The following is a 24,868-nucleotide window of genomic DNA, read 5'->3' on the forward strand; positions in this document are numbered from 1 at the left end:
GCAAGACATTGCTATTTCCTGTAATCAAGATGGACTGTAGAAAACGAATAGACTTGCATCAAGTAACAGAGATCATGAAGCAATTTGTTTCTAATGATTAAGTCATAAAAAGTGCATGGGAGCATATTAAGCCTTCAAGCCAGTCAAAATGCTTTCTTTCCCAATAGAAAAAAACTAATGCTTAGAAATACGGTGAGTAAAGTAGAATTGTGGATACTGAATTCAAATAATAAGACTTCATTCTTTTCTCCACTAGGAAAACTGGCTAATTTCAATGTTGTTTTCTAAGAAGCAGTCACTCCATGTCTGACTGCCATGCATTTTGATAATAAAATGAGAATGAATAAATTAACATTGTTATATTAAGCAAAAGTAAAATAATATATCTACTGATGGTAGAATTTCACACACAGCTTTTTGATACATTCTATCTTGCTGTAATGCACGACATACATATACATATAATATATTCTGGCAATTCAGCTAGAAGTGTTTTTCTAATTACAAAGGCTTACTTGATTCTTACCCCATTCATAGAGAGAGTAAGGAAGCATGTAGTCTGCACTGTTGTATTTGCCCTGCAACAATGGCAGTTTGACCCTTAATATTACAATGGAAAAGGCTGCTGTGAAATTTTGTATGCTTAGGGCTAGATCTGCAGCTATACTACTTTATTGTTATTATTGCTCGCAAGATAGAATAAAAAGAATTATTCTCAGCAGAAATGTTTGCACGGGTATATTTTCAGCTCCTGAACAGATGAACACATCAGCAGAGATTACTGCTGAGGTCATTTCACTGATATCAATCAATTCTTCTCAGATGGCAAAGCATCATGATGAAATGAAGTACCGATGTAACCAATGGGATTTGTTTTGATGGGTCCATGGGTATTTAATAGCAAAAGATATGATGCTGCAGCAAGCGTAAATGTAGCACAGAAAAAAGACTTAAATTCTTGCTCTTGAATAGTGGACAAGAATATTCTGAATACCACGGTTTCTAAATCTTTCATTAAGCATTTAACTGAATCTGCTATGGTTTCAATTTTTTCTAACTCAGTGCTTTTAATTTAAAGAGGACATCTGAATTCCTCCTTTAGGTGATATGACTTACCCTCAGGAGTTGTTTGCATTTTTATTATCTTCTAAAATTATACTGAATAAAATGCGTCCAACCTGAGTTTGAGCCACTGCCTTGAAACCAAACTTAACCACTTGAACAAACTGTGAAAGGGACTTAAAAATTATCTAGTCCCTTCTGCCCTAATAGTACTGTTCACTTGGACGCACACAAAAATAAACAGAACATTCTTAATTAGTTCATCTGAAAGAAGTGCCTCCTAAGCGTATCTTCCCAAGCTCTGTTTATAATTGTGAAGTTGTCATCCTAAGGGGAAAAATGTAACTGTTTTCATGCTTCTGCTATGTAGTCTTAAGCTAATGAGTTTGCACTTGGATTTATTAATTACCATGTTTTATATTCTTTGTATAAGAACCTTGCCCAAGACTCTGTTAGTCAGAATCTAATATGTGAAGATTTAATGCCATTAATTGTCTAAAAAGGACTATGGTGATTATTTGGCTAACATGTCCATATCTTCACGAATTTTGAATGCTGCTGCAATTCCCACTGAAAATGGACTATTTTAAGCAATCACACTGATTACCTCTACTTATATATTGAATATGAGAGTGAAGCATATAATTCTAAATTCATTTTAGTATTAAGGCAAATCACTACCCAAGTTTTATTTGCATAATTCTTGAGAACATCTATTTCCGAGTTAAAGACGGAACTGAACACTTTTTGCTTTTCAAGAAAAATGTCTTAAAATTAAGATGTTGAAAATGCAGAAAAAAAGATAGTGTAGATAAGACACTCATGCCTTTTCAATATGTAAAATGCCTTTCAAAATGTATTTGGTTGTAGAAATGCAATGCAAATTATACTGGTCAAATGACCCAATGAATTTTCTAGATGTCAATATACCTTGGATCAATCTTACTCTCACAGCAGAAGCAATAGAATTATGTATGCAAGTGTATATATCAGCTTATGTAGTCACTGGGTTGATAGCTGCAAATGGTATATAGAGTTGGTAAGCCACAGAACAGCCTGTTACACTGGAAATGGGCAAAGTTGCCAGCACTATAACATAGGGAGTTAGGAGAAGCCAGATGAATGTCTCTCATTTATAAATATGAATTTTGGCAGGGTCTAAACACTCTCTTCATTAAAGTAAGTGAGAAAAGTCTCCATTCAATTTAGAGAAATTACTGAATTTCAGAGATGGGTTGGAGTAAATAATTGAATTCAAAAGAAACACTTCGGGTATTGCCTCTTTTTGAAATGTATGTTTTGAGTTCTTTGTTTACGTTATTAGTGCATTTAAGAGGACTGAAAAAGAAAAAACAATGTTCACAGAATGTCTGAAATAACCACATATTTCTCAGCCATTTAAAAATGTTAAAAATAAAACTCAATACAAATACATCCGAAGGGAGAAAAAGAAACTAAGCATGATAAATATGCTTTTGCCAGTCTGCTTTGTTTCTCTGTGATGTGATGATTTCTCATACCAATCATATACCTGAAAAACCATATCTGTGTAGCATTACATTTGATCAGTTTGATTGTTGTAATATTACAGCTGAAGGTTGATCAATATCAAATTACCTTGAACAAAGTCAAGTCTACAGCACAGTTGGACTGTTTCATTGTGTTCAAGGTAAAGACATAATTTGCAAGTACCAATCAATTGCCTTTTTCATTTGCTACCTCATCATTGAACTTGTACTTGATTCTGAGATGTGGCTTCAAATTCCGATCTGTTACTCTGGAAAAAGGAAATACAAATCACAGACCCTCTTCACCATGGCCACATAACATGAATGTCACACATATGAAGTAGCATTCTTTCAATAAATAATGTTGATCCTTGTCTGAGATGTTTATAAGAGTAGTTCACCAGGTCACATTCAGGCACTGAAGGCCTCTGGAACCTGCAGTATTCCATGTGGCAACTGGGTATTGGTCCAGCTGAAGGTAAATGCATGTAGACCAAGTTTTTCCATTACTAATTCAGCTGCTTGAGCACTTCTCCTCTGGATGTTCCAGACTGGAACATCAAATAAAGGTAAGACCATGCAGCTTTTATTTTTCCATTAAGCCCCTACTGTTGGGGTCAGGTAGAGCTCCCCCATCTTAGGTTAGCATGTGGTTTCTCTAGCAGGACTGGGGTGGAGGTTGTGTATATTCTTAGGATAAGTTTAGCAATAAACACAGTTCTAAAAATCTTTTCAAACCCATTCTAGTGCAAAACCCCTATTCCTGTTTTTGATTGTATCACAAAAATTATTGTAAACACATTTCTGGCATCAGTAGTCAACCTGCAATCTCTATTTGGCAACCCTCAGTCCAAGTATTGCCTACACTGAGATTTCAATCAATGCTGTTAAGTGGCTGGATAAGCTGACTCTTTCTTGACTGTACATTTAGTCCTTTAATTTTAACTCAAACTGATCCAAAACCACAGGACACTGAACATGGACTTTCCACATCATTGTGCACACACTTCTGGGAGGTTGGTTTGGGAAGTCACTGCTGTCAGCCCCCACAATGATGATGGTTATGAATGTTCCAGATCTAAACACAGTCTTAAAATAAATTGTTCATTGCTTTGTTACAGTAGAGTTTGGGTGTTCTATATTTCACAGGATTAAGCTGATCATCAATATGTTTAATTATCCTGTTTCAGGTTCAACTATATTATTAAGACAGACCTAGCAAACTTTTGCTGATAGAAAAATCAACCTGGGTGACACTTCCAGTCACTTAGCTTTTGCGTATTTACTTCATGAGGATCCAACACTGCCATGCCTGAGTTTGACACATTCATAGTGAAACAGACTTCCTGGTACAATCCTAGGTGATACAATCATGTCTTAAATATAAAAATTAAACTTCTAGTCATTCAAACAAGAGCTCTTCCAAAACCTAAGATTACATCTGAAATGAAAAGTGATTTATAATCAATTATGATTTACTAATTCATAATCAGCCCCCACACAATTTCAATCCCCAATAAAAACAGAAAATTACATCACATTCAGAATTATATTATATTATATTATATTATATTATATTATATTATATTATATTATATTATATTATATTATATTATTTGGTTTCTTATTCTCCCTCTTTCACCCCCTCTCCCTGCCCCTGTTGAAAATTCTGGGTATGAATATTTAATTAAATGCAATTCAGGTCCTTCTTCTCTTACTAATACTATCATTTGGAAAGTGTAGTATTCAGTGTGACAATGAATAAAATTTTGGGGGGGAGCATTTCTCTTGGTACTTTTGGTATGACATAGCTATAATCGCACAGATCTCTATTTTTAATTGGTTCACCTATAAACATTTCACATGAATTCCTTTGATTGTACTGTTCATTAACAAAACAATCAACAGTCTCACCTGACAGCTTCTTGTTGAAAGGCATCTTTCCCAAACAGTACTCTTGCATAGATCAAAGTATTTTTGAAAGTTTTTTATAAATGTTTCTAGCAATTTTACAATTTTCCTCATGCTTGCACTGGTAAGAACGCAGGCTGTCAAAGCCTTGGAGCCCAGCACAACTTTGTTACAGATTTCAGCCTTCTTAAACACCTATTGTTTTTCCAGGAAAAATTTCGAAGTATTCCAGGCGTTGGCTGAAATTCATCCCATCAGACTTCATCTACTGAATCGTGAAGGATAATGTTTACTCTCAGTCATCTAAAGTCATTCCTCTTATGACAGATGTGGGATAGACTGGCCTCTGGAAGTGCCTGCATCTCTCCTTTTTGTAAGGCTAGAATAGTCAACAGAGAGAGCAGTATCTTCAGAAGATGACTCTTCTCATTTTAAGATTTAGATGTCTACATTTAGGTGAGATGAGACTAAACAGCTCTCTCTTCCATAATAGCTACTCCCAAGCAGGATCTCCAGGTATCAGACTTTTTGTCAAAGATTTAGCTTGCCAACAGTTCCTAATACAGATGAGAAATTCAGAGGTGCTCTGAAGAAACGGGTTGTCTTCTCTGGATCCACATCATGTGAAATATTGCAGACCTCCAAAAGTTACCCACTGCCCATCAAAGGCTGTGCAGTGTCTGCAGTCCTTGGTAGCTACACAGAACATACAGCCCATTCGATACTATGATACCACTGCCTCCCAACACTCACACTTAAGAAATGAGGATGGCCTCACCCAAACCTTTTTCATCTCATTTCTGTGTATCTTGCTTTAGATTTTTATATCGCTTTTTCTGCTCTGCACTTTCTCAATATGAGGATTTAATAAAGGCCCTAGGGGAGACTGGCCACTGTAGATATTTCTTATCAGTATATTTCATTCCCCAGACAAAATAAATAAATAAATACATGAAATAAGTGTCTGGAGTTGGCAATGTCATAGCTGAAACCTGCTGTTATGATTAGGGTGTCTTTCTTCCTCGAGCAACCTGGAGTTTGTTATACACAGGTCAAACTGTAAATCAGAAGATATTGGATGACCCAAAAGCTATAGAGAACATAAAATTATGTGGCTTCAGTTTAAAGAATCATATGCAGAGAGAACTTAGGGATGGAAGGCTTATTAAACTGTCTAGTTCAATCTCTGCCAGCATGGGATTATTCCCTGGAATGTATTTTACAGCACGTTATCCAAAATTGTTTCCATATGTGATTCTGCTCTGGAAAGAGGCTATAAAAGTGGTCTGGTACAGTGCCATTCTGATTGAATCAATAATTTCTCTCTCAGTTGCACAAAGTTTAAAGAAATATTTTTTCCTATCAGTTGAAGACATCCGCTCTTTCAATCATACATACTATCACTTATAATAGATGTTCTGTATGGCACCCTCCCTCACCTTTATTTGCATTGTGTAACTCCACATTATGCCTCAGCTTGCTCCTATTGCCTTAGGCATACTGTAATGCACGAAAGAGGATGGAGGTAACAGCAGAGGTAAATGATTTATCACAGATAAAACAATACAGATTCTTTGTATTACATACATGTGCACTGAGACTTACAACATTAATACCGTATCTTCCCTCCACAGCTGCTCCTCTCCTGTTTCTGAGACCACAGATTCTGAATCTGACCTAATGAATCCTTCATTATTCTCAACTTCCTTCTGATATTACTACTGAAATTATTCAAATATTACTACCACTCTCCCCAAGAGACCTGCCTTTTAGCTTTAGGTGAAGGAATGGGTCAGTTACCTGAACCCTGAAGCTGCTGAGATTATTATTCTGCCTCATAGTAAGCTGGTTTGCTATTAGTTTAGTGCCCCTTCATCTTCTCTTTGACTCTAAGTGTGACCTTTCATTTTTCTCTTTGATTTTATTCATAGTTCTTTTCTTTTTCCGTTTCACAGTTTTAAATTCAGAGTTCCTTCTAGGACTGGAACATAATTTTGATTTTCTTGACTAGAGTGACCAAACAGGCCACGCTTTTTTACTGGATAAGATTTATCTTTGTCAGTTCTATATGGTTCATTTCAGGCTTTACTTAAGTAGCCCTCCTTGCTTTATTATCAGGGTGTCAACGCTTTAAGGTCAGATGCAGGCTGGGTGTAGGGGAATGACACATTGCATGCCCATTGGAGCACAGACTGGACCGGCTTATCTGGGATCTTGTCACAGTTCTCAGCCAATCAGCTATTTATTTTTTTAACACCCCCTCCCCCCCGCCCCCCATTCATCAGATACCTGTTCTTTGAAAGTTTTGAAGCTCTTAGTTTTTATGCTGATTCCAAAACAGTCCCAATTTAACGGTTGGACTTGATGATCTTAAGGGTCTTTTCCAACCTTAACGATTCTATGATTCTACGATTCTGATTCTAATGCCATCAAGCTGCTTTTTAATTATTCACAACCACAGGGTAGTGTTACATTCTCATCGCTGCCAGGGGGTGTCAGCACCTCTGTCTCCACGACTTTAACATAAAGGCTTTAAAATAAATGTTTTTTTTCTCAATCTTCTCCACTTGCCTGTCAACATTAGCTTTTCTGAGGCTCTTCACAATGTCCTTATGCTGTTTCCAGACTGTGGCAGGCAGGCAAGCACAAAGCATAACACAGGCGTCTTCTGGAAACCTGACTTGCCCTCTCAGCTTGAAGCCTTCTTGCAGACAGGCTGTTCAGGCACTCTGGTGTGGTAATATGCTACCAAATGTACAGATGTGGAGATCTGAGGGCCCTGAGAGGTGCACTTAAGTGTGCCTATGTTTATACTTGCTGGCTCTCTTCTGTGCGACCAGTCAGGCTTAAAAACGCAGTGTAGGTTTAATGGTCATTAGATATAGATTCCCTGTCACCAGAGCAGAGTTATGCCTCTTCGGTTCACTGCAATCATCTTTTCTCACAACCACAACAGCATCTGTGGGGATGGAGTACTTACAGAAGTCCCGCTTCATGCTTTCCCACTGTGGTTTTTAGCTTGAAGCCCACGTTGGTTGCTGTAGATTCCTCTGCCTCATCTTTTATATCTTACTCTGCCTCATGTTTTATATCTTACAAGAGAAAAATTAACTTTGTCAGTCCTTATTCTCACTGCAGGCTGTACTGCAGTCTGAGGCTTCCAGGTGCATTTCAGAGAATGAGGGCAGTGCTGACTGCAGCACTTAAAGCACTAAGCAAGATACCCTGGGAACCTCAGCTGTATTTTTCACTCTGTCACAGTCTTGCTGAAGGACTGTGGTCAACTCCTGGGGCCTCTTTCTGCTTTGGTTTCACCATTTTTCATATGAAGATGATATTGGCTTCCTTTATAAAATGCTTTCAGGCCTACTGAAAAAAAATATCTTGCAAGAGAAAAGCTATTATTGCTTGGCTAATGCAGCCCGTGCTCTTTTCTCATCACAGTCACAGGAACAGAAGTGTTATATAGCTAGAGTGCCTGTAAGCTCACCTAGGTGACAGAGGAAGGTCCTCCTAATCATGGGGGTGTGTTGCCGCTCATGGTCTGGGCAACAACTTCGTCCTTTTCATGGAGCACAGGGTGACCAGCCCTGGGCCAAAGCTTCACTGACACCAATATGAGGATGCTGCAAATGGCATTATTCTTGTTGTGCGATACAATATATATGCTTCTAGCTTTGACCTCATTTCCGCCTGCTTACGTCTATTCGGCTAGGAGGGCCTCTGTCTTTCCGTACATCGCGAGATCTTCCGAGCGCCCAAACCTATCTCCTACATTTCCCCCTCCCCTTGCTATAAAAGCTCATCTTGTTGCATAAGCTGTTGATATGAAATATGTGCATAAAAGCTACGAGTAGTTTTTTGAATTTTCCGCCTAAGCAACGCAGGAATTAAGAAGCATGTTACAAAAAGCACTATGGCACCGCCTACTAATATTAAAATGAGCCATTTCCAATTAAACCAGCTTAAGATCCATCCCCATACACTATTAGCTAAATTAGTTATCCATGTCCAATCTCCATTGTGAACTGTCATTGTGGTTAGTAAGCCGTCTCCTATTTTCCGTATAATGTCGCCATGACGCGTAATATCATCATAATCACCATTGATCAAACAACAAAATGTCAAATTTTTGTATTTTTGATTCTTGCAGCCTCCATCAACAACTATCTGAAAAAGAACTTCAATCGCATCATGATGCGCCTTCAAAATGCGCTGGAGCTTGTTGAATGTCTGTCCCAACTCCTGTGTGAGAGACTGAAATTGTTTGTTAGTGGTTATGATATCACAAGCAAGGGTAAATAAGGCCAAGGAGTTCCTTTGAACTCCCACTCCCGGTGTGACTGCTAGCATTAATACATTACGCATGGTAAGAGGAAATTGTGGGATCGGATTCCTTTCATAGGTTTTGCATTCTTCTGGCTCATATATTTTATCATCATATGTGCTAAAGTGTAGGTTATCTATGTTTTCTAAAGAGCGTTTGTTGCGGGACATTCTATTACGGGCAGCCAGTGCAAGTGGTTTCAATATACCTAAAAAGCAGATACCATATTCCGTATCTTGATGAATACAAGTATACGCTGAGTCTCCACGAAGGAGGACTACCGGGAATCTTAGACATAGCTCAAAATCATTAGGACTCTTGCCTGAAAAGGGTGTGAAAACGTCTAAAGTAACATTAGTCAGGTTTTTTGCAAATTCAATAAGTCGTTCCTCAGCTGTCGTGGGTTTACGATTAAAAATAGTACTAGCGTTTAAGTTACTAATTCCTTTGTTCCTTGTGTTGATGTATATGGGGATGGGGCTATCTCTTTTTGTATCATTTGTTGGGAAGATTATTTCAAGGGGTAGGATTGGTGTCAAGTAAGGGGACGCTTCCAGGGGAATTTGTGATTTTTGCCATTCCGCTGCAAATAAAATACTAATCCCTTCAGTATAAGTTATCTGCAGATGTTTAGAGCGATTATATTTCTCTAAGGAACCTTCTTCTTGGATAACATATGTGCTACGGTGTAATGCCCAAGTCTCTGGCACCATCCATGTACGCTGTCCCATGGTACAATTAAAATATCCAGGGCCGTGCAAATCAAAGCCGTCAGGAATTACATCGCACCTCTGAGAAGAGATATTACAGCAGTGACAACGGTCATCATAAATGCCTGTATTTGTACCGTCTTTATTACATCGGTCATCATAACTAGAGGAGCTAAATAAATCCTCAGGCATGCTAAATGACTGACTAGAGTATTTGGCATTGGTGCAGGGTATGGGCCTTTTCCATTCGTTACTTGTATAACTAAACCGAATCAGTGAGCAAGTAAAATCAACTTGTGGACTTTTGAATCGGACATCGGTATAATTACCACCTGAATTGAAAGCATTGTAACCGTTTTCCGTCCAAAAATGGCTGTGATTGTCGGTTCTGCTTACCGTAAAACCTATGAAAGCATAACAATGAGCGGGATCCATATCATCCAGGATTCCTAACGGTAAACAAATTTCTGATGCATTACGTTCTTTGGCCCATTCATACCAATAAGATTTTCCTTCTATTGTAGGGATGATTACCAGCAAACAAGTAGCTGCTAATACACCTTCCATACTCTTGAAGTACATAAATTTCCGTCCTTTCTTACTTCGCATCCGTTGTCTTCCTGTCTTCCTGTTGTAGTCATTTGATCATCAAGCTTTCTTCTCTCCTGTAAAATTATTCTCATCACATATGTTAATTGATACCTCATATAAAAATGGTTTGTATATTTACATAGGTGCCAATCTAGTTGCATAGTTGCGGTTTGCCATATAGGGTATACTAAATCCTATCCTTCCCCCTTCCCCAAGAGTTTAAATTCTCTCTTATCATGGTGAACATTTTATGTGTGCTTATCACACTCCTGCTATAAGTTAAGGATTTATCTACAGTTATGACATCGAATCCCTGCTGCAAAGATTGCTGCTGCTGCACCTTGAGCAATCGCTTGTATGACTGACTGAGGGATTGTTTGTTGTTGTTCTAGAACATACCTAATAAGGGCCCCAATGCCTAACCCTTGTGGGGCTATTCTAAGAATTTCCTTAGTTTGAGGATTGGCCTGTTGTCTGATGCATTCAAACATGATAGCATTCTTTGCTGCTTCTGGTAGATTAGCTTCAGCTATGGCCTTCTGTAATCTATCACAGAAGTCTGTAAATGGCTCTGATGTTCCTTGTTGAATCTTTACCCAGGCGTCAGTGGTTTTACTAAATTTTGCAATATCATTATATGCTTTTCTAGATGCTTCCGTTGTAGCATTTATTTCTCTGATTCTCAAATTTGCCGCCTGAGTTTGTGGCGTGGACATGTTCGGGTCCTTGCCTGCCAGTCGGTTAAATGTGGAGCGTTGAAGAGGATGTTGATTGTTGTTCTGTGCTTGCTGTATTAACTCAAAGATCCTTGCTTGCCAGGATTCTTTCCACAATAAGGCTAAGGTCGGTGGCAGTATTATCCGTGATAGCATACGAAGGTCTCCGGGGGTCATGCCTCCTTGATTATGTACCATATCTAATAGCATCTGTGCCTTGGGTGAGTTTATACCTCCACTTATTATCTCTTCCTTCAATGCTGTAATTGTTTTTACATCAAGTGGGCTCCACTCCGTTCCTCCTCCCGGAACAAATCTGACAGGGTACGCTTGTGGTGAGGGTACCTCGGGAAGGGTTAATTGCAAGCCCTCTAGGGTCCTATTTTTTGCTATTAATTTCCAGTCAGTTAACGGGACCTGTACCCTGGGTTGCTGTTGCGGGCTGTCCAAATTTTTTAATTGTTGCTTTTGAATGCGCACCTGCTGTTCTATTTCTTTTAATAACTGTAGCACATCTGCAAGGGCTCGCTCCGAATCCTTACTTCCGCTTTTATTTGTTGCAGCCTTACTTTCGGCTTTTTGCATACTATCAGTAGGTCTCCAAATATGGTCAAGTCTATTTGCCAGTTGACTCGCCTGATCTGAGTCCCATCCCTCCGAGTCTGAGTCACTCCCCTTGGTTTCCTTTAAGATCGGTTCAGGCTTACGCAACTTCTTAAGCGCTTCGCTTTGGCATTTATGGTCAGATTTAGCTCTGTTTATTCCTATTGGTTGGTTTAATGGTTTTTGCCTTATTTGGCTAGATCTATGTCTAGCTGCGGGTTTAGAATGAGGAACAATCTCTAACTCGTCCTCCTCATCACTAGAGGTTATTTGTCTTCTTATTATAGCTCCAGGGAGCCAATCTTCTGGTTCTACCCAATCTTCTGGTGTTATCATTTCTCGCACTATCCTCTTTTTCCTTCTTACAGTCTTTTTTGGGTTATTTTGCCTAGCCTTTGCTCGCTCTAATTCCTCCCACGGATATTGCGGAGGTGCTGTTGGGGGGGGGCGATTACCGTCTCGTTCAGGTTCTATGTCTGATTCGTCCATGTCTACTGGGAAAGCCATCATAGTTTCCTTTTCTAAGTCCTCCCGCAGCCCCTTTTTTGAAAGATCTATTATTTCTATGCTTTCCTCTGTCTCTGTGCCTTGCGTTTGCTCTGTACCCATATTGAGTTCGTCTACTTCTCCTTCTTCAGGGTTATCTACATCGACAGCTTCTGTCTTTGCATCAGCTGAATTTAAGAGAAGGTCGCGCGCAGCTTTCCACGTTTCTCTCTCCTCCCGCGCCCTGCGTAACATTTGAGTCACGCGACCCCAAGTTTTTAGTTCTGCTGCAGATTGCAGCTCCATGGCTCTTTCCGCCAATGTTCGAGTACATTGACTCCAACTCTCCTCTGATAATATATCACTAGGAGAGTTCACGGCTCCTTCCTTTACCAGCCGTTCAATACACGCCCTTATATCTTTCGGTTTCACAGAAACCTTACTTTCTCGGGCCACCACTGCAAGTACCTTTAGCAGCATCTCCATTCCGCCTTCTCCGGCGTCCATCCCGCCCTCTCCGGCGTCCGGTCCCTTTATGTTGTGCAAGGTGCACCTCGTCCTTCGCGACTGCCTGCAGCCGCCGCTCCACATATCACGTCGGGGTCACAAATTGTTGCCACTCATGGTCTGGGCAACAACTTCGTCCTTTTCGTGGAGCACAGGGTGACCAGCCCTGGGCCAAAGCAACACTGACACCAATATGAGGATGCTGCAAATAGCATTTATTCTTGTTGTGCGATACAATATATATGCTTCTAGCTTTGACCTCATTTCCGCCTGCTTACGTCTATTCGGCTAGGAGGGCCTCTGTCTTTCCGTACATCGCGAGATCTTCCGAGCGCCCAACCCTATCTCCTACAGGGGTGAAGGGATCAGAGCCCTCCCAGAGCCTCTGGCTTCTGCACCAGAACTGCAGTGGGTCTGACAATACTGCACCTTTTTCAACTTTCAGTTTTCCAAAAACTTTCTAGTCCAAGAAATTATTTATTTTTTTTTGCTGGAGGGGAAAAAAGGAGAGAAAAAAAAAGTTGGATAATTTTAATATTGTACCATCCGTAATTTCTGTTTCTGATCTGGTTACAATAGTAAACTTCTCCTGTTGTGCCACCCAAAAAGACTGGAAAATGTCCATTCTAGGTGTTTTCCCTAAGCTATGTTGAGTGAACGTTCAGCTCCCTGAGGATGAAGTGTACCGATGTAAATTTACTGTGATAGAGCCACACTGCTGTTGATTGTTACAGAACAACCACTGAGTAGTAAATGCTTCACTGCTCTGTTACCCAGGGGGCTGAGCATTAACTACACTATTGAACAGCAAATGCTTATCATCCCCTATAATTCAAACTATATAAATCACTGAAGAGAGACAATGTGCCTGCAGGGAACTCACATGGTCTATAAAAATGTAAAAATCTGAACTATATTTAGCTGACAGAGCTATACTTAAAAAAAAAAAAGTATTCAAAAGATAATCTTAGACATTAACTCATCTTCATTTCAATCTACTGAAGCTTTAGTAAAGTTTAATCTTTTCTGCAAACATTTTCATCTTTAACAATAATTTAAAAAAGTAGGGTTCAGAAATAAAAGCTATTACTCTCTGCATTCTCTCTCTTCCAACCATTCATGCAGCATATGGAATGATGTCGTGGTTTAACCCCAGCTAGCAACAAAGCACCACGCAGCTGCTCGCTTGCTCCTGCCTTGGTGGGATGGGGGAGAGAATCGGAAAGGTAAAAGGGAGAAAACTCATGGGTTGAGATAAGAACAGTTTAATAATTGAAGTAAAATAAAATAGAACAGTTAAATAGGTAAAGCAAAAGCTGCGCATGCAAACAAAGCAAAACAAGGAATTAATTCACTACTTCCCATGGGCAGGCAGGTGTTCGGCCATCCCCAGGAAAGCAGGGCTCCATCACGCGTAACGGTTACTTTGGAAGACAAACGCCATCACACCGAATGTTCCCCCCCCTTCCTTCTTCTTCCCCCAGCTTATATACTGAGCATGACGTCATGTGGTATGGCATAACCCTTTGGCCAGTCTGGGTCAGCCCCCCTGGCTGTGCTCCCTCCCAGCTTCTTGTGCAGCTGGCAGAGCATGAGAAGCTAAAAGTCCTTGACCAGTGTAAGCCCTGCTTAGCAAGAACTATTTAGCAACAACTTAGCACTACTTAGAAAGGACCACAACATCAGTGTATTGTTGACATTGTTCTCATCCTAAACCCAAAACACAGCACCATACCGGCTACCAAGAAGAAAATTAACTCTATCCCAGCTGAAACCAGGACAAATGACCTCTTTTAAGCCCATCCTTAGAGCAAAATAAAACACCAGTATTTTTTCTTCACTGAACAAAAGCATCTCTACTTTGCTTAAAAAAAACCTAATAGAATGTTTAAAATATCATAGTTGCAAAACATGTATCCACTGAAAGTAGAAGACAGTTCCCTTTTGTTTAAAGACACAGTTCTTCAAATAGAGGGCTTATGCAAGGATCATTGTACTGAGAGAAGAAAGGCAAGTTAAAACATTCCTCCAAGGAACTGTACTGCAACTGAGGACATAAACTTTCATTCCTGGATAAGCAAACACTTAATCTGAAGTGGACACAAGTAGTTCCATTACTGTCAGTGAATTACTCATGTCTATGAAGTTAAATATACATGAGCATTTGAAGCATCAGAGGACTTTATAATAAGCTGGTGCTGCATATTCCTTAATGTATACATAAAATAGGTTCTGTTTCTTCTTTTGGCCTCAACCATGCAGCAACCTCTGGATAGGCCTCACCAGCCCTCCTGTAATTATCATAGACTGATTATGCAATTTACTGCGGAGCTGAGGCCTTCAATACTATTCTGCATTAGAAAACAAAACCATCCCTAAATGTCCATCAGTAGAGAAATAAAACATGGTAAACTTTAATACACAAATGCAATTACACAAAAAGACAAAGAACAAAACCAGATGAGAAAAGCCTCAGGGGAGAACTGGTATGGGACTTTGAGTGCTCCATGTAGCATTCAGAGAGCTGATGAAAGAGATGTTTGAGAGCAGAGGTGGAAAATGATCACAAACAATCCATGTTTCAAAGGGGTCAGAATCAAAATCAAATAAGAACACTAAAGCTTTTGTTATTAATCCATAGGCAGCTTAATGGTTTCCCACTAACTTCTGTCCTTCATGAAGATGTTGTTCTAATGAAACAAAGATGATTTTGATTTTTTCAATCTTATAAAAGATGATGTCATCAATTATTTATGTTTGATTTTTTTTCCCCCTACACAGAGAAAATACCTGTAAATGGTTAGCAGGGGTCTCCTACCACAGTTTGTGTGCCTGAACAAACCAACAGTAATGAGGGACTTTAAAGAGAAATATAATTAAGCAATGCAAATATGTTTGAAACACTAAAAGGAAAACATGAAGTATGGTTTAAAAACTGTTAGACAATCAGAAAAGAGTTCTCCAGCACGGAAAGGAATGTACATATAAGACTACTTTGTAAGAATGCAGCAAATAATGGCAACATACTTCGGACGTGCTATCAGGGCACCTTATTATCAAGAATGGAGATAAGAGTCTTTCTGTATATATTCCTAATCTGGTTTGAAGGTGTTGTTTTGAGTTGTCTTCAGATGAAAAGCAGATAATTAACTCTAAACAAAATCGAGGGAGCTCAGAGAAAACCAACAAAATCTCTAAAGGTCTGGTCTTCTAAAGGCAACTGTTTCATACAGTCAGTGGCTTTATCCTCTATGGGCTATTATATGTTTATCAGGATGTCAACACTGAGAAGAGAGCAGAATATACTAAGAAATTGTAACAAAAAATGCTTAATTTGGGATTAATGGCAGAAAATTAATGTGATACAACAGTAGTTTAATATGCTGGCAAAACGAACACTTACAAGTAATCCTCCAAAATGTACACCAGCTGCAGAATTCCAGATGAATTTAAGACGTTAGTCCCACAGGACTACTCAAGTGAAAATGAGCTCATGCTTCAGTATTTTCAGATCAGTGCCATATGCTGTACACCAGCACATTTGCAGTATTAGTACCTTGCAGTAAATTTCTTAGAGCATTATTGAATCTAATTTCCAATGCCCACAGTCAGCAAACTTGTGTCATTTCCCCTTGGAGATAACTCTACAACCTGGATCAGCCCTACAGGATATTATTCTGATACTAAGCTGAAAGTATCTTCCTCATTTGAATGGACATTGGACATCCATAACTTTAGGTGCCTGGAAAAAAATCTGGTGATGAATAAGCTCATTGATTTTAAAAAACTTCTCCTGATGCTACTCATTAGTTGGTGCAAACTTCTGCAGTGCCACCAACGGAAATGGAGGGGTGACATTTCACACCAACGAGGATCTGGTGTGTAGCCTACAGTTTTAAGCACACACGTGAACACTGGCATAAGTGTGGTTCAGGTGTAAGCAGTCCCTCCCTCTTCTGGCATATCATGAAGGCATATGCATTATAATCAGACCTTTTAGTTTATTTTGCTCCTAAACATTTTTAAACTTCCCCTTGACAAAAAATAAATATCTGTAAGTGAAAAAAAATAGGCCTCTTAAAAATTAATCTCAATTGCATTATATTTGAGACCCACTATTACACTCCATGCTCATTATGTCTGACCTAAAAAGCATATTAAAAATCTCATTATTTTGTTGCTGGCTTTTCTACTTAATTATTACCACAACAGGCAGGTAATCATTATGCTGATTACTAAAGACTGAGATGTAAATAGCTCATGTGGGGGTTAATAATCAGATAATAACAGTAAGCACTGGTTCTGTGTAATTAAGTAAAATGACATGATTTATACAAGTGCAAACCAACCTCCAAAATGAAACATTTTATGATATTACTGTCTTTCCAAGTAGCCCTATACTTTGCAAGCATACTATATCTGGAGGTTGCTTAAACTCTAAAATTTTTGGCATTCACGAAATTGGAATTGAATGGGGACATTTTGTTTCAAAATTGCAGTAATCTATTTGTCATTAATGTTGGATACCATTAATTAAATTTCCTTTTTCAATAGCTCATACTTCACAGAATCACAGAATGGTTGAGGTTGTAAGGGACCTATAGAGGTTGTCTTGTCCAGCTACCCTGCTGAAGCAGGGCCACACTTATTGATTGCCTCCAGAAACTCCGTCACCTGTGCATCATAATATTACTATAGGAACATGCTGAACTGCTAACGTAGCCAATGACAAAATTGGCATAGATTTTCTAAAAATAATACATAATTTATAACACAGAGGCTTTCTTGTATTAACTCATAATTGGAAAGAAGTATTAGTTGCCATTCTTAACATTTAACAGTTGTGTAAGCACCAGCAGTGCTAGGTATAAAGCAAAATAAGGCATCACCAAATCACATGCAAATTTAAAACAGTAAAAGAGATGGTTTTGTCAAGCTATAACCATTCAAGGAGTAGCTAGCTATTTTTAGCTGAATACTAAAATAGCTTATATTGCTGCCTCTATTAACTCAAAACTCTCTTTTTCAACTACAGGAAATTAAACGGTAAGATGCAAGAAACATTTCCTAGATATAAAGGTTCTTTTATCTGATTGATTACTTGAGAGGAGTTCTGGAAGCTACTAACAGATTTGCATTTTTGCTGAGGGTCAGATGTGAGTCAACATTTCTAAGTCTGAGTCATAACTTACTTCTTGAGTAGTCCTACTGATTAAAATGATTTTTGGGAAAGGGGTGGGTTTTCATTTATATGACTTCTTAATGTGGGAAAAATTTTAAAAATATTTTTGAGGTTTATTTGTCTTCGCAGTTTATTTTACTTTGCTTTCTTTTCTTTTGTGTGTCTTTCCCTAAATCATTTTGCTCTTAGCATTTCAGTATGACTTCATAGGCCTGAAGGCAGAGGGATAGAAGTATAGGGGTAGGAGAGGCCACCTTCCCCAGGGGAGGATTTCCTCTAGCTGTTACTTATTTAACCACTTTTCCAACTCTCTGAAGTTCCTATAAGGCCCTGTCTTAACCTATTTAGCCAGAATAGGGTTGCACAATGAGCCAGATGCAGAATTCAGGAAGGAAATTTCATGAAAATCCAAGGAGAGATAGGCTAAACAGGGCTTTAGGACTGGCTATCCTGCCAGCATCAGCATGCACAGTTCATTCTACCTCTATATTTGTTACAGCTGTGGTTGCCAGTGACATTAGGTTGGGACAATCTCCAGCAGCACATTTCAGGTGATAAGCTGGAAAGCCTTGAGGAAAGAAAAGCAGAGATCTATGGTCACTGTAGGGGAAGGTCCTTATCCCTCTCCAGCATAATGTCTAGGGGAACATAAGGAGTATAATATTTTTCCCTGATGCTTGTTGTACTGCCACGGTACCAAGTATCTATGAATTGGATAGTCAATATTCCTGGAGATATATGATTAAACGAAGTTGTATCTAGATTCTAATGCATACTTAAACTATTAGTGTCAGCCTTCCACCTAGCACTGAAGTAAAAAATTCACTTGCATAGCACAGCACCTCAACAGTGAACGTCAGGAATTGTCCATTAGGATCTATGCCTCATGAGTTAAGTTTTTTCAGCAGTTTTAAAAACTTCTGTCCTTTTTCTATTGTGCATTTTTCACTGTTTCCCCTTATTTTATTAATGCCAGCCTGATTGAAAAGGGCAAGGGGAAAACAAGCATTCTGCAGGGTAAATGGGAAGAGAAATGGACAGTAGCTTTCCTTAAAATGTCACTGCTCATAAGAAGCTTGTGACAGCCCGGCATTATATAAGGCTGGCTTTTAAAAAGGTATTGTTAAATATACACTGATTTCTCTCATATTTTTAGCTTGCTATTTTAATCACCTCCACACAGAGTTTTTAAAAGTATTTTGGACTGCTACTTTTTACAATTCTTTGTCATGTTTTCTAGCCACTGGAGCAATGCTGTCCTGAATCAAGTCAAAGTAGGAACATTATAGCTGTCAAATGAAGGTAGTGGTATCTGACAGAACCAGTTATCGCTTTAGCAAAAAACTTCAAAGCCCTCCGTGCACTGACTTGTTACAAGGACCCGTTGTGATGGGATTTGGGGCGCGTGTGTGCATATGTTGTTAGAGTGTCTTTTAGTTTATTTGCACATACACTTTGACTGGATTATCCCTTGGGGTCAGCACTCATAGGTTGTGACCCCAGTTGCAACTGTCATCAGAGACTTTACATTTAATGTGAATGTGGTCATGGCATTAAACCAACCAGTAGGCTTATTCTAGATTTTATGTGAGGAACTGATACTGAATAAATTTAGAGACACATAAAATACAACTAATACATATATATTGCTTTTGATGTATTCAGTCTAAAAATTATAGAGAGGATCTACATAACAGCTTTTCTGAGGTTGTATCCTCTATACACATTTTTAGCTAGTTAAGATTGTTCAGAAATTTTAAGACCATTAAGAACTAATATAAACACACTTATATGAAGTGTCCTTAAAGTAATTTATTCCTCTCTATAAAGTTGCAAAAGAAAATACTTTTCAAAAATTTTTTTCCCCTATTATATATCTAAAATGTAACTGATCCATACAGAAAACAGTAGATAATAATCTTGGGAATCTTCCTACTTGAAATGGATGTCAACTAAGAGTAGGTGATTATTTTTCAGTAAATGTTTAGTATAATCAGCCATTTAACACCCTCCTTAATATCAGTGTGCTTAGACAGCATTTTCAAGCAGTCCTCAGGGCTGCATCTCTCTTGAGTCGACCCCTTGGTCTGTTCCGAGCCACTGTGATCTCCTACTACAGGAGAAATATATAGGGAGAGTTAAGGCTAGGGTTTTCTTAGTACAAAACCAAAAGGGTGAGAGGAAGAATGGATTCTGGAGTGAGGACATTTGAGGTCTCTGTCCTTGCCTGGACTGCTGTGGTATTGAAGGTTTCCTCCCCTCCTTTAAAAACCCAGCTAATTCTCATGTTTGGGTTAGGACTTGGGTCTGTAAGTCAGGAGATGACATCCAGTGAGGCTTATTCTTTGAATTGTTAGCTAGGGAAAGCTGAGGGTCGACCTGCATGAAACTCACCTCCTTCTCTGCAACTGCAGCAGAAGTAGGAGCCTGCTGCCTCCTGTCAGCCTGGAGCTGGGGCAGGGCTTGATAACGCATGAAAAGCTGATCCACTTTTCCAGAGAGGAGACCTTACGGCTGTGACAAATTGGCATCAGAGAGGAGTGTCTCTTCCCAGGCAACATTGCTATTCCCATGCCAAAAATATGTGGCGATGCCTAAGGTTACAGTTACAGACAGTGGTGAGCAATTCAGGAAACACATCAATGTTTCTGGACTGCCTGGCAATGGTGAAGCAGGGATTTTCAGCTACGCTGTATGGCTGCAACACCTTATCTTGCTTTTTGGAAGAGTTTGGTGTTGCTGCTTCAGGCCCAACATATGGCCAAGCTGGGCCTTGGGCAAGGTTTGGGGCTGAGCATCCCAGGATGAGGTGGCCATTTCTCTGGAGTGGATTTAGGAGCAACAATAAAGGAAAGCTTGGGGGCTTACATGTTTCACAGCACTGCCTTAAGTCTTTTTTTGGGTGTGGTAAGTGCTCATTTTTTGATCTGAAATATTTATTAAGGTTTAGATTTAAGGTGATTTAAGGCTGGGAAGAGATGGCAGTGTTGCTTCAGCAGCTTCCTCTCTGTGTTTTCAGGCTGGGAAATTCAGAGAATGAGACAACTCCAGCAGTAAGCACTGAAAATGCTCTTGGGCTTTTCATCCCTGTGCTTTGTTCATCATTTACCTTCTCCAGCACTGACAGAAGCCCTGTTCTAATTGTAAATCTGAATCAGCTGAATATTGATCCCCAGGAGATCTGATTGTATTTGTCCAAAATAATAGAGATGAGTAGCTGACTCTAAAGACAACTCTAAACTTCCCCATCTAACAATTTAGATCTCAGATTAATGAGCTCTTAAGTAATTGGGTCAGCCATAAATAGGGTTGTTTGCAAAGACAAGAACACATTAACCTGTAAAGGTCATATTGCTAGTATCACTGAGAAGTATTACAATATTTATATCCCAGTTTTGAGGATCTGTTGGTTGTAGTCAGATTGCATCTGTTCCTTTTAAAGACATTCAAACTAAAGAGTGCCCAGGAGGTTTCTTCCATGTAGTCCACAATACAGAGCAAATACTTAGGTTCAAGGCAGAATAGATTTTGTTTCAGTAGTCCTGCTATTGACATTAGTTTCTTTAAAGGGAATTGGGATACAGTATATCTCCTATGAAGACCTGCAAAACCCAGTATTGATTTCTGGATGTTTACTTCAGGAAGAAAGAAAAGACTTCCCTGGTGTTGGAGGTCCAAGGGATTATTACAGACAAGGGAAAAAATAACAGGATCTGCTTGTTCAGTAGCTGTGTGATAAGGGATAAAATGTTCTCTACAAACCTTAGAAATATGTAGGAACCTCTGCATTTTATCCCATTATATCACAGTGCCCTTTCTTTTCTCAGCTCTTACAGGAACTCTTTTTGTACCATGCTGAGAAATAAATGATTTATTTTGGGACTTCTCTTCTGCCTTGTCTGATACCTAGTATCCCAATGGTCTTTGGGAAGTATAAACTATAGTAAACCTAAAAAGGATGTGATTTTGCAGCCTTCTTTGCCTGAGCTTGTCATGGGAATATAGGAAACATCAGCACTATAACACTGTGGATTGAAGTTGCTCACTCCCTGTTTGCTTAACTTTGTGCATGTTCTTCACTCTGACTGTCTTGTCTCTTCCTGAGCTCCTCCATCAGGCCATTAGAAAATGAGAATTGAAGTGGTTTTCTAAGCCATTAAGTTAGAAATAAACTGCACAGTATACTGCTGTCTTCAGCAGATTTCTGGAGGATTTAAACTCCATTGTTGCAGTCTTTATTTAATCTATGTAAACAAAACCCCTTAGCATAAAATGCAATTAAAATAGGGGAACTTATTCCATGAATCTTAATCTAAATCCAATCCTGCTCTGTCCTAAAAAAAGCCCAGAATAATTTGCAGCCTAAAGTTTCATATTAAAAGTTTCAGGTTTTAAGTTGGGATCACAGGGGAAACAGTACAGCATGAAAACAGTCAAGAAATCCAATGAAAAAGAACTGAGGTACTAAAATAGGCCAGATTTAAAAAATGTCAGATGAAAGAACTGGTAGCTAAATCTGAGCAAACACCTCTTCATGAATAATTTCATTATTTCTATTTAATTTTCCCTATTTATAAACTGTGCATGAACTGACTGGGAAATTCTCAAATGTAATCCTTATTTAAAATATATATGAATAAATTTCTGCAAAGTCCATACACATTAGGAACTGCAAGGGAATTTTCACCAGACAACTCTGGGTGAGGCAGTTAGATTGATAGACGACTTCAATAAGACTATTTAGATTATATAAACAATTTAAAATGCAAGAATTTTAAAATTTCCATTTCAAAATACCTGCACATTCAATATTGTTTGGAATATTTGAAATAGAATTTAAACACCTCTTGAATTATTACAGAACAGAAAGTTTATAACGGCAATGGACTAGATAAAGGAAAGCATTAAACTTCTATGCAAAACTGGAAAATTCTGCCAAAAGGATAATGTAACTAATATAGAGCAAATGTCTTTAATCAAATAATTTTACTTCTGGAAAATGCAGTTTTGGGTTGATCAAATGTTATGAGTTTTCAATAGACTTCTGTGACTATTTCTACCAAAAAACTAGGGAAAGGGGTTATCTAAGCAATTCAATTTCTATCTAAAAACAATCAAAACAACAACAACAACAAAATTGAGTAAAGAAAATAAATACAAAATAAAGAAATGCCAAAATAACACAAAAATCCATTTCAACTAAGTCAACTCTGTTCAGCTTCACTTTGCAGACAGAATGAACACATGCTCAGTTTGGGATAACATCTTACTTTTATGATTAGCTGCTTCCAAATATAATTAGTAGGAGGCAATATTACAATTCTGCCATACATGTAGCAACAAAATACATATTTGTTAGCTACACATACTACTGTAAAAAACCCAGGAAGGGTCAAAAAATTGTGAGTTAATGAGAGGATGACACCACTCACTTGCTTAAGCCAGACATCCTTGAAGCTGTCTGAACCAGGATGGAAGCCACTGTATTCTTTTGTTTCATGTCAAATCTTCTGTTAAATCTTGTTCCATCTCAAATCTCTTCATCAGTTCTTCCAAAAAAAACACCCTTAAGAACTCACAGACAGAGCCACAAAAAAAACTTTGCAAACTGCTTTCTGGCATAAGTTAGGACATGACTGAGATTTCAATATAATTTATGAAATGAAAACTGCAAAAGCAGTATTACAAGGGTCAAATTTCTTTTTTTTTTTTTTTTTTTAAGATTTTGCAGTTATGTTTGATTGTGAGACTTGCACACTCTGTGGAAATAAATTGTATTAAACAAATACCCAAACACTATCAGTTATTTTTGTTCTCTCTTTGTCATTCTTATTACCTGCTTCCTGCTTTGTACGAGCAAAACAGTTACTGTAAGATAACAGCTGCAAGCTGAAGCATCAATATCAATGTTAATAAATTGTGGTTATAAGAAAGTTTTGGAAAAGAACGCTCCTAGAATAAATTCATCAATGTAATTCATCTGCTGGCTTTCCTTGGGGAACTAATGCAGTCAGCTTGCTTGCATTTCAGAGACTGAAGTGGTCCATACCATTATCATTAAGAAACAATCATACCAAACGTCTTTGAACACTTTCTCTGAGTTCAAGCAGAGACAGCTGCAAACAGCATCACCTCATTTGCAGCAAATCTCTCCTGGAGGAACTTTTGCTGTCTTTTTTCATCTAGCCTTTTGTGGCAGCATGCCCTTTCAAGTATATCTAGCAGGTTACTCTTTTGTTGTGTTTGGGGTTTTTTTGTTTTTCCTGGAATATTTATGCACAGAGATTCCCTTTACAGCAAGCAAGTGATAAGAAATGGACTGCAACGGGAGTTGGGAACTCTGTGGAAAAATGGGCACTGGGACACAATATGTTAGATCCTGTCAGGTTGAGAGAAAGTTCAAGATACTTTTATCTAATACCTGCAGCAGTGGAACCCTGATTTCTAAGCTGGTAAGAGCACGACAACAGTATTATTTTGCATTCTCAACAGCAAATGTCTACAATGAAAACTGAAGCGTCATCAGGACATAGACTGGCTATAAAATGGAAAATATTCAGCCAAAAAGGAAAACAGGAGTACCTCAAAATGGTTCTTGGATGAAATCAGTGAGACCATAATGTAACAGGTGACACACCAGCCAGGGCAAGTAAGCAGGCCAGCAGGACATTAGTGCACAGCAGTAGATTTTTTTAAAAATAACAAGTTGTATGTAGTGTGATGGTGAATGCTGAGGACTGTTTTCTGGTATGCCCTGTGACCACTAACTTCAAATCCAAGTATCTTTCGTGATAGCAATATAAACATGTGTGTTACAAAATTATGCTTTAATATCACTGTTGTTTTCACTTTGCATAAGCAATAGATTTCAGCTTTGTAAGTGATTTTGAATCACTTGTAGTAATAATCATTATTTAGTTATCAATTAAGTGTCCAGTCTGAACATAGTTATGTGCTTTATACTACTGGATAAGTTAGTAATTTTCCTGAGAAATCTCTGCAAAGTTTACTATTTCTCCTTTATCATACAGTTTCTCTTCTAGTTAGTTTTCAGGACATGCATTAATCAGTATTTTAGAAAAAAAACACTTTTCTCCCAATTATATGGAGTTTCTTTTGAAACTGCCTGGCCAGTTTTCAGTCACATGATGTTTCAGCATGCTGAAGGTTACTAGCTGAAACTTAATAAGATGGTCTGAGCTTTTAACTGAATCTGCAGAGATATTTAAGTGATAGAGCTTGTTTTTACTTCTCACTTGAGGAAC

At 38.5% G+C, this 24,868-nt stretch overlaps 2 protein-coding genes across 2 annotated transcripts; both read right to left on the bottom strand.

The window, feature by feature from the left end:
* Positions 1-4,326: 4,326 nt before the first annotated feature.
* LOC148050841 (uncharacterized) lies at positions 4,327-12,499 on the bottom strand. The gene is made up of 2 exons (XM_087740642.1): positions 12,383-12,499; positions 4,327-10,183 (listed from the first exon to the last, which is right to left on the bottom strand). The coding sequence occupies exon 2, from the start codon at positions 10,125-10,127 to the stop codon at positions 8,274-8,276; it is 1,854 nt and encodes a 617-aa protein (XP_087596768.1). The 5' UTR covers positions 10,128-10,183; positions 12,383-12,499; the 3' UTR covers positions 4,327-8,273.
* On the bottom strand, positions 10,136-13,864 carry LOC148050842 (uncharacterized). Its single transcript, XM_087740641.1, has one exon. The coding sequence runs from the start codon at positions 12,503-12,505 to the stop codon at positions 10,397-10,399; it is 2,109 nt and encodes a 702-aa protein (XP_087596767.1). The 5' UTR covers positions 12,506-13,864; the 3' UTR covers positions 10,136-10,396.
* Positions 13,865-24,868: the final 11,004 nt, after the last annotated feature.

This window comes from Nipponia nippon, unplaced genomic scaffold, assembly GCF_047370975.1.
Source record: "Nipponia nippon isolate SJK-2023a ecotype South Korea unplaced genomic scaffold, ASM4737097v1 scaffold_7, whole genome shotgun sequence".
Taxonomy (NCBI): Eukaryota; Metazoa; Chordata; class Aves; order Pelecaniformes; family Threskiornithidae; genus Nipponia; species Nipponia nippon.